Raw genomic sequence first — 10648 nt, forward strand, 5'->3', positions numbered from 1 at the left:
GAACCACCAACCATCTGGACCAGAACCACCAACCATCTGGACCAGAACCACCAACCATCCGGACCAGAACCACCAACCCATCTGGATAAGAACCACCAACCCATCTGGATCAGAACCACCAACCCGTCCACCAGAAGGTCCTGAACCCTCCATCTTCTCCACCCTCTGAGTCACAGTAACTCCTCTGGACCTGATTGGCTCCCACCATGCCCCGCCCCTCCCTGAGGACCAATCAGAAGCCAGCAGACCCCAGTGGACCAATCAGTGTCGTACCATCATCCTCTGCCTGTGTCTCTTTGCTCTCCTCACGTTGTTGATGAATCTTCTTCCCATCTTCTTGGCGTACCAGACGGACACAAACATCCCTCCCTGTGTCTCTGCCTGTCCCTCAGGATGTCCCTCAGGATGTCTCCACCTGTCCCAAACGATGTCTCAGTGTGTCCCCCCTCCTGTCTTCAGAGGGACGGTGCTTACATAAGGATGGCAATGAGGACAGATGAATTATTAACCGAGAGACGCTCAGCTCGATATGGACCGGGTCCTGGACGCATCAACAAAGAGCGGAGACATGATGGACGGAGGGGACATCGTCCCTCGCTCAGAGAGGAAGAGGAGACGGAGAAGACTCCTGCAGGAGGAAGAGGAGCAGCGACAGAGTCCTGCAGAGAGACAGAGAGGCGGTCCATCCCTCTCTCTCTCTCTCTCCCGATGTTCCTCCCCTCCTTCAGAGGAATCCCCTCCCCTCTGTGATGTCACTCACCAGGGCGAGTGAGGCAGAGAGAGAGAGATGTATTCTCTCTAAAAGATTTTAGAAACACACACACACACATGTTCTGGTTAATATTGTTGCCATGGTAACAATCCCCCCTCCACTGTCTTTTCTTTTCCATGCCAACCCCCCCTTCTGCCGTTCTCAGCGTTTCCATGGAGACGCCTGAGCAAAAAGCAGAAGGATGCATTGAGAGAGGGAACGGGCGGCCCACGCTACGGTGAGAGAGAGAGAGAGAGAGTGTGTATATGTGCGTGTGGTTGTGTGTGCAACGCTTTCCCTGTGTGTGTGTGTGTGTGTGTGTGTGTGTGTGTGTGTGTGTGTGTGATTACAGCAGCAGCTCTGATCTCAGCAGTGTGAATATTAATGTGAGCAGTAGAGCTTAGAGCTGACCTCAGACCTGCTGCTGGGACCAGAACTGCTCTTCCTCTGCAGGAAGCTGACTCCAGGTGTGACTCCACTTGTGACTCCAGATCTGACTCCAGATCTGACTCCAGTTCTGACTCCAGTTCTGACTCCAGTTCTGACTCCAGTTCTGACTCCAGTTCTGACTCCAGATCTGACTCCAGTTCTGACTCCAGATCTGACTCCAGGTGTGACTCCAGGTGTGACTCCAGATCTGACTCCAGATCTGACTCCAGTTCTGACTCCAGTTCTGACTCCAGGTGTGACTGCAGTTGTGACTCCAGATCTGACTCCAGGTGTGACTGCAGTTGTGACTCCAGATCTGACTCCAGGTGTGACTCCAGATCTGACTCCAGGTGTGACTCCAGGTGTGACTCCAGATCTGACTCCAGGTGTGACTCCAGGTGTGACTCCAGATCTGACTCCAGTTCTCACTCCAGTTGTGACTCCAGGTGTGACTCCAGGTGTGACTGCAATTGTGACTCCAGATCTGACTCCAATTCTGACTCCAGTTCTGACTCCAGGTGTGACTCCAGATCTGACTCCAGATCTGACTCCAGATCTGACTCCAGATCTGACTCCAGTTCTGACTCCAGGTGTGACTCCAGGTGTCACTCCAGTTCTGACTCCAGTTGTGACTCCAGTTGTGACTCCAGGTGTGGCTCCAGGTGTGGCTCCAGGTCTGACTCCAGGTCTGACTCCAGGTGTGACTCCAGGTGTGACTCCAGTTCTGACTCCAGTTCTGACTCCAGGTGTGACTCCAGGTGTGACTCCAGGTCTTTCTTTGGATGCACTGGATCTAATTTGCTTGTCTTTCTGTATGATGATGATACAGACTGATCCCTGAAGGACCAACCGTCTGTGATCTGGTAAAATCACTAGATAGAATTAGTTTGTTTCTGGACCAGCAAAACATCCTGATCAGTAGATTATTGATCTTTACCTCTGGGTTATTTTAACCAGGATGTCATTTAATCTCATATTAAACCAGTTTCTAGTATTTCCTTCTCTCATCTCTGGATTATTGCATAGATTATAAACCTCCTGCCAGCTGTGAAGCTGATAATCTATAATCTATAATCCATGTTGATGTTCCTTCAGGCTGAAGGAAGTTAAAATCAGGATCCAAAATGCTGCAGAGTTCTGATGGAAACCAGAACCAGATTCTGCTGTTTAGACTCCCTGATAATCCAGATTAGAATCTCACATAGAAAACCCAATAACCAGAACCATTATCAGTGGGTTCTGACCCGGTCCAGAGGTTCTGGTTCTGTCAGGTCCATAATGATGTCTCGGTCTGCAGGTCAGCAGCAGATGGAGCTCATTAAGCTGCAGAGCAGCTGCTGCCCCCTGGAGGCCGCTCAGTGACCTGCAGTCTGTCTGCCAGGTGCATTGTGGGTAGTGTAGTCTGGTGTGTGACGGTACCTACAGTGAGCGCGGCTGCAGGGTGTGTGTATCCGTCCAGGTGGGCGTGGCTCAGCTCGGCGCTGTGGGTCATGTGACCGGGGCTGGGGTCCACAGGCGGCGTCTCATCGTCATGGTAACGGTACTTCTGCAGAAACAGAACCAGACGGTCAGGTTCTGGTTAGGGTTAGAGCGGGGAACACGCTAACGGATCAGGCTAACAGTTCAGAACCAGAACCTCTCCAACCTGAACGGCCGTCTGATTGGTCTGTGGTTCCTCTGGGGTCACCAGAGGTCATCCGGTCCTAACTGGACCTACTGACACTTCCCATCAGAACCAGCAGAGGGTTCTGGTTCTGGTTCTACATCTCCTCAGAGGTTCTGATGCCAGCAGATCTGGTTCTGATGGACCTGGTTTCTCTCACTTCAACAGGTTCTGTTGGAGAGGTTCTGGAGAAAATGAGGACCGGTCCATTTCTCCGTAGAACCTCCAGAACCTCAGCAGGCTAACTGTTAGCAGCTAGCCCGTAGCAGTAGAACTTCCTCTGGGTCGGTCCAGAACCATCAGAACCTCCCCAGAGTTAATCTGGATCTCAGTGACGGTTCTGGTCTGTCAGAACCCAAACTGGACCCAGAGAAAATCACACTGGTTCCACTAACCCTCCTGGTGAGGAAGAGGAGGAGATGAAAACTTGAACTGAGCCACAAAGAGAAACGAATGTGACTGGTTACCATGGTAACAGAACTCCCCCCCCCTCCACTCTGAGGGCTGGTTGCCTGGTAACTGATGTCACTGAGAGGGGGCGGAGCCAGAGCCCATTCATAAACACAGTGGAGGCTTTATGAATCCTAGAGGACCGGTTCTGACCCGGTTCTGACAAGGTTCTGGAGATGGACCGGTTCTGGTTCCTGTCCTCTGGGACCAACTGCTCCTCTGCTATTTAAACCAGCCAGGTTCTGGTTCAGGTTCTGGTTCTCCAGTAACCAGAACCAGAACACTGTATCCATCCCGTCACTCTGACCCGGTTCTGCTGTCCAGAACGGGTCCAGCTGCTCCTCCACACTGAGGTTTACGGTAACGATGCATTCAGGGTCAGACTGGAAACTAGACCGTCGTTTATAGCTGGATGGTTGTTCAGCTGCTCCTCAGTCAGTTTTGGATCTTTATAACATAATTTAACTTTAGTAAATAAATTCAGTCTGATGATCCGGTCTGACCAGAACTGGTCCAGAACTCCAGTCGGTTCTGAACCGATTACTTCAAAAGTGATGCAACAAAATAAAATCTAACCGTTATAATGTCAACATGTGGACAAGAATCAGAAACCAGTGAAACCAGAGGAATGAGTCCAACATGTCCTGGAGTTCTGGTCGGGTCCAGTTCCATTCAAATTCAACAGAACTTTATTCATCCCAAAAGATGTTTCAATGTCAGAAGATATCAAATCAGATCAAACGGCTAAAAGAAATAATGAAAACTAGAATCAGCAGAAACATTAATAACCTGATGGGGCCCAACTGGTGGGACTTAAAGTCCTTATATGGAGCTTCCTCCAGCCACTGATGGTGGAGAGCTACGGACAGAACCGGTTCCACTGGACCCAGGACCGGTTCGACTGGACCCAAAAACGGTACCACTGGACGCCGGACCGGTTCTACTGGACCCAGAACCGGTTCCACTGGACCCAGAACACAGTGGGTAGAGTCCTGCTAACCCTAATGACACAGACGGACAGAGCGGGAATCGAACCAGCAACCTGCTGAACCTCCGTCACCGTGATCCAAACGGTAAGAGATTCTGGAACCTGCAGAACCAGAACCAGGTACCGGGTCGGATTATAGAGGCTGCCACTGCAGAAACCGGGTCCACTTGGTTCTGTTGGACCAGAACTGGATCAGAACTTGGTTCACAAAAACAAACCCTTAAAGACGGAACAGAACCAGATCAGCTGAAACTGGACCAGAACTCCTGGTACCACTGAACAACGGGCTGCAGGTTTTGGACCAGCTGATGGAGCTGATCAGAACTGACAGAGAGGAAAGCAGGTCCAGTCTGGTTCTGTTCGGTCCAGTTTGGTCTGCTGGTGCTGAAGCTTTAGATGTTTGTTGCTGCATCCGTTCAGCCTCAGGTTCTGATCCGAGTTTAGATGATCGGTACCGGTCCATTTGACGGGGTGTGAATGAGACATGATGTTTATAACCAGGTTGTTATAAACTCGTTTTATGGATCAACTTTTCATTAAAGTGTCGTTATTTACTGAATCAGTTCATTCATAAACATCCTCCATGTTTACAACATGTTACATCATGGTTATGACATCATCTTATTCAGACCCGCCAACTAACCTGTTACCAGATCATTCAATAAAAACAACAGGAACCGGACCGGGCTCGGCTGGGTTCTGACTAGAACCTTTAACCCGGTTCCATCAGAACCTCTCTGTGATCCAATCCGTCTGGTACCGGACCTGAGGCAGAACCCGGCCACATGTTGCTCTTGCATCTGGCACCCTGCTAGCAGTTAGCAGCAGCTACATGCTAACGTGGCTACGTTAACACACACACACACTTTCACTCGTAAAAGCAGCACACACACGAGATCACAGTCTATGTATCCTTGAGAGACCCAGACACATGTTGGATCAGAACACGCCTGGTGTGTGTGTGTGTGTGTGTGTGTGTGTGTGTGTTCTCTGTGTGTGTTCTCTGTGTGTGTGTGTTCTCTCTCTCTCTCCTGTCTCGTGCGGCGCTCAGCTCTTACCTTGGTGGTGACAATGCAGAGGCAGTCCATATCCCCCCCACACACTCACACACTCTCACACACACACATCCTCGCATACACACACACACACACACTCCCTCACTCACACACTCATGCTCTCTCTCTCTGTGAGTAAACGCTCGCTCGCCCCTTCTGTCCCTTCGTCTGTCGGCTGAGGATGATGATGATGAAGAGGAGAACCTCTGTGTGGGGGTGAGGGGGGCGAGCGACGTCCACTCAGGATGAGAGAGAGAGGGTGGGGGTTGGGCTCCTGTTGCCATGGTGTTATGCAGCTGTTGCCCTGGTGATGCTGCTGCAGCTGTTGCTAGGTAACAGACACAGGTGTTGCTGTGCAGATGGAGTGTGAGGGAAGCTACCTGTGCAGGTGTGTGTGGCCGGCTGGACGTCTGGCTCTCACACACCGTCAGCTCGTAGAACTCCTGGATGTCTGCAACACACACACACACACACACACACACCGAGGACACACAGAGAACACAGTCAGGTTGGACCAATCACAAGCCGGCTCCTCTGTCACATGTTGTACCAGGTGGGGGCCCAGAGGGGGGGGACACCTGGTTAGAACCCAGTAATACTTGGTTAAGAACCCGGTCAGAACCCATACCGTCTCCAGGTTATCATGATGGTTTCTCAGGTGAAACTCAGTGAACCTGAAGCCTCAGCCAATCAGAGCACACAGAACCCGGTCAGAACCCGAACCGTCTCCAGGTTATCATGATGGTTTCTCAGGTGAAACTCAGTGAACCTGAAGCCTCAGCCAATCAGAGCACAGTTAATCCTGAGGTAAAAGGAGCGGAGCCTCCAGTAAAGCAGGTTGTCTGTCCTAATGGTCCGGTCGACCCGGTTCTACTGGAACCAGAACATCTGCTCCACCTCCAGCTGCTGTGGCTCTGAGTCAAACCAACCTGTTCTCCTCCTGGCCTGTGGGGGCGCTGCACCAAGAACCACTGAAGGAAACGACACAAAAACCTCTGAAGACACTGAGAGCAACTTTCTTCTTCACCAGATGGAGATTGTAGAGGTTGGAGGATTTCTCTTTAGGCTAAAGACCAGGAGCCATTTCTGCTGCTAGCGCTAGGCTAGCACGTTAGCTTTGGTTGGATTTACCCAGAATGCCCTGTGCTGTAGTCCACTTTCTGCTTTTGGAGTGGTCCGATAGCGTTCACATTCAGACCAACCAGAGTTCACTTCAACTGAACCCACATGAGGTTTGAAGGGTCAGAGGTCAGTTAGCATACACACCTCACCAACCAATCCGGGCTTTGACTAGACAGATGGAACTGGATTCGGGTTGAAGTGACTGAACAGGACTGGATGCATCCCGAGTTGCTGAGAGGCGGAGCTAACCTGAGCTCAGGTAAGATGATGTCATCAATAACCAGGTCATTCAAACAGCACCTCTTCTGGCCAGATGGAGAACTGCAGCAGCAAGTCAACTGGAGGTCAGAACCTTTTGGAGGTTCTGGACCGGGTCTCTGTGGACCTAGACATTCCATCAGACCAGAACAGGAGGTCCTGGTTCTGAAGGTCCGGTTCATCTGGACCTGAGTTTGGTGGAGCATAGAGCTCCTACATCTGGGTCCTTCAGACCTGGACAAGCCTGAGTTCTGATTGGTTTTACTGGGTTCTGCTGTTCCTCCTGGTTCAGTTTGATCCCGCCTTCTTCCTGTTTGAATTTTCCAGTATCAATAAACACCTTCAAACATGACAGATTGACTGGGTTAAACTGGTTTAGACTGGGTTAAACTAGTTTAGACTGGGTGAACTGGGTTAAACTGGTTTAGGCTGGTTTAGACTGGGTGAACTGGGTTAAACTGGTTTAGGCTGGTTTAGACTGGGTGAACTGGTGTGTGTGTTACCTAGCAGAGCCTGGAACAGGTCACTCTGGAAGATGCTGAGCAGCCTCTCAGCTCGACCTTTGACCCCGTCAGCAGCCTGGGCCTGGCAGGCCTCCATGACCTGCAGAGCGCGCTCCGTATCTGGAGGAGACAGAACCAGATGGTCAGCGGTTCTGATGGGTCTGACCCAGAAACCTGTTGGACCTCTGAGTCTGGACCCGGTTCTGGTTCTGACCCATGCTGCTGGGCTCAGTGTGGAGAAACTGCAGGAGGTTCTGACTGCAGGAAGGTGAATTACTGATCAATGGATCAGAACATTTCCTCCTGAATATTAGATCAATGATAAACATCCAGCAGTGAAGCATGAATAATTAGAACCTTTATAAATATTATTATTAGTATCATTCTTCTTCTTCTTCAGTTCCTTCGTCTCTCTGTCAGTCATCTCATCGAGTCTCTACCTGGGAGCCTGACCTCTCGGGTCACATGACCTCTCAGGTCACATGACCCGGGTCAGCTCCAAACCCTCTGAGGTCACATGACCTCTGAGGTCAAACCAGTAGAAAACCCTGCAGGTCCAGTTAAACCATTAAAACTGGTTAGAATGGTTAATCCAGAGCTCCCAGTTTCAACATGGAGACTACCAGAGGTCAGAGGTCACAAGAAGATGACAGCAGGAAACCGAACTGAAGAAGAAGAAGACTGACTGAGGTCAGAGACAGAAACAATAAACAATAATGACACCACCGTCCCGACTGGTTCTGACCCGTCCGGTTCTGTTCTGACCCGTCTCTCCCATGGACCCGCAGCTCGTCTCACCTTCCTTCTTCAGCGGCATGTTTCCTCTCTGATCCACTCAAATCCTCTTTAGGGATTTTACTGGCTGCCCCGCTGCATGCTGGGTAATGGAGTCCTGATGCACAGCTGCTGCCGCAGAGGCCCCGCCCACCCACTGACATCCAATCAGATTCATTCATCCTGTTCAACAGCCAATCAGAACCAGAACCATCTGCTTCACCTGTTAGTTTACCTAATCAGTTACTGACCTCCATCATCTTCCTCCTGCTGCTGCATCTCCCTCTGGTGGCCAAACACCAGCGGTGCAGTCTGGACTGTGTTGAAGCCCTGAAGGCTGAAACTTCCCGAGCTGCAGAAGAACTTAGATAATAAAGTTCTGCATAAAGTCAGAGAGAAGATAATCAATAATCAGAGAGATGACATAATAGAGGGTTAAAAGAAGGTCTAGTTAAAGTCTGTAGGGTTAAAAAAAACGTTTTCTTATTGATAATTAACGATGAAAAGGTGAACCTGGAGGATCTTGGGTGTGTCCTCTCACTCCGTCTTCATGGTCTGACTTCCTGTAGAGATCAGGTCCTGGTCAGTCCCTGAAGCTGTGAGGTGCAGACTGACACCTGGTGCTGATGCTGCCACTACCGTTCCTCAGAGAGCAAACAGTTCTCTTTTTAGTGTCTTTCACTGCTGGTGCTGCTCCTGCAGCAGCTTGTGGTTAGCGGTTAGCATCAGAGCGTCCGTTTGGAGAGTTTCAGGACTTCATTGTCTGGGTTGGAGATTCAGCTGGTAAACTTTACCAAGTGTCTCTTCCTCTCCTTTCGCCGTCCTTCATCTCTTCTCAGGATCTACGGCAACATGGCGGCTCCATTAACCTGGTCTTCTCTCCTCTGGAGGCATCGTCTCATTTTCCTCATGTTGCGTCAGTCCCAGGTGCGGAGATATGGGGGGTGGAGCTGCGGGCTGCGGTGGGCCCCGGCCCGGTCCTACAGGGGCCTGGATGGGAGGCAGAACATGATCCAGGCCTTTATCACGTTGATGAGAGCTGGAGAAGGTGGACCATCTCCTGTTCAGTACGGTGTATGTAGGATTATATAAACTGATGCCCCAGTAGGCTAAATAGCAGCTGCCACAGTCACTGTTGACTCCTGGTGGCTAAAAACTTTACCAGACATAGTGGGTGTAAAATATTGAATAAAATGTTGTGCTACATGATTGGCTTTATATTTACTCTTACATTTAACTTTATGAGATGCAAAATTACAAGAGGATCGTCCTTTTTGTCTCCAGGTGCATTCTGGGTAAAGCTTGTCACCAACGTCATCGCCAGTCACTTGACAACAGACGGCAAACTAGCTAGAGCATTTCTACATCTAAGATATAATAATAACAACAATAATAATGAAACAATAACTGAAATACAGGGCCGGCCCCAGCCTCCATGGGGCCCTAAGCCTCCATGGTGACACCACGATAGAGGGCGTTCATTTTATAGTGTTAACATCGGAGCTGTAAGTGGTCCGGTATGAAACGGGTTTCATAGAACAACGGAACCACACTGCAAAAACTGAAATCTCAGTAAGATTAAATATCTTAAATTAAGGAGATTTTTCTTGTTTTCTTTCTGACAAGGTCATTTTTCTCACCAAGAGGGTTTATGTTAGAATATTTTTCTTATTTTAAGTATTTTTGTACTTAATTATCTCAGTAAGATATAAAAGCTTGATATTAAGAAAATATTACTTATTATGAGTAAATATGTGCTAGAATCTAGAATATCAATATTTACCAATCAAACTTCAAGTCTAGAACTTATTTTATATAAGTAAGATTTTCTTATTTCAAGCCCAAAAAGAGAAATCTCTAACTGAAATGTCTTCATGTCCAAATGGAATCCTTTTGTTATTGTCAATGAAAAATAAGAAAAGAAAAAGTGTGAAGCATCCAGGATGAGGCTCAGTGCCTCCAAATCCGAGGCCATGGTCTTGAGCCGGAAAAGGGTAGAGTGCCTTCTCCGGGTCAGGGGGGTCGTCCTGCCTCAAGTGGAGGAGTTTAAGTATCTGGGGATCTTGTTCACGAATGAGGGAAGAAGGGAGCGGGAGATCGACAGGCGGGTTGGGGCAGCGTCTGCTGTGAAGCGGGCGCTGTACCGGTCCGTCGTGGTGAAGAGAGAGCTGAGTCAAAAAGCAAAGCTCTCATGACCTAAAGAACGAGATCACGGATACAAGCGGCCGAAATGGGTTTCCTCCGCAGGGTGGCTGGGCTCTCCCTTAGAGAGAGAAGCTCGGTCATCCAGGAGGGACTCAGAGTAGAGCTGCTGCTCCTCCATGTCGAGAGGAGCCAGTTGAGGCTCGGGCATCTGGTCAGGATGCCTCCTGGACGCCTCCCTGGTGAGGAGTTCAGGTCCCACCGGGAGGAGGGTGTTACAACCCCACCCTAAAATCCCTAAAGTAAATCCTGGCACTGGGCTTTAACATAAAACTAAAAAGTAATCCGAACAGTTAAGTAACAAAAGTATAATTTATTTTACAATCCAGATAAAAACAACAACTACAGGAGAAAAAGACAGGGGAGCTTAAGACTTCAGGGTCTCCAAGGCCAAAATAAACAAAACACCCCCTTATAACTATAAAATAAAACAACCACTTGCTAAAGGAGAAC

General features: G+C 49.4%; 1 protein-coding gene across 4 annotated transcripts in view; it reads right to left on the bottom strand.

The window, feature by feature from the left end:
- LOC103129600 (disks large homolog 4-like) overlaps positions 1 to 8051 on the bottom strand; it is a 45221-nt gene extending 37170 nt beyond the window's left edge. The window contains exons 1-4 of one of the 4 annotated variants that reach the window (XM_007540758.2): positions 8018 to 8051; positions 7220 to 7339; positions 5717 to 5787; positions 2604 to 2726 (exon numbers count right to left, since the gene is read on the bottom strand). In XM_007540758.2, the coding sequence (XP_007540820.1) occupies positions 2604 to 2726; positions 5717 to 5787; positions 7220 to 7339; positions 8018 to 8036 (333 nt within the window). In that variant the 5' untranslated portion in view covers positions 8037 to 8051. Of the gene's footprint in view, positions 1 to 273; positions 677 to 2603; positions 2727 to 5339; positions 5566 to 5716; positions 5788 to 7219; positions 7340 to 8017 lie in introns of those variants that run through there. The other 3 variants (XM_007540759.2, XM_016665271.1, XM_007540760.2) reach the window with 3 other exon arrangements.
- Between the last annotated feature and the right edge of the window lie 2597 nt (positions 8052 to 10648).

This window comes from Poecilia formosa, unplaced genomic scaffold (genome assembly GCF_000485575.1).
Source record: "Poecilia formosa unplaced genomic scaffold, Poecilia_formosa-5.1.2 Scaffold560, whole genome shotgun sequence".
In the NCBI taxonomy this organism is placed as follows: Eukaryota; Metazoa; Chordata; class Actinopteri; order Cyprinodontiformes; family Poeciliidae; genus Poecilia; species Poecilia formosa.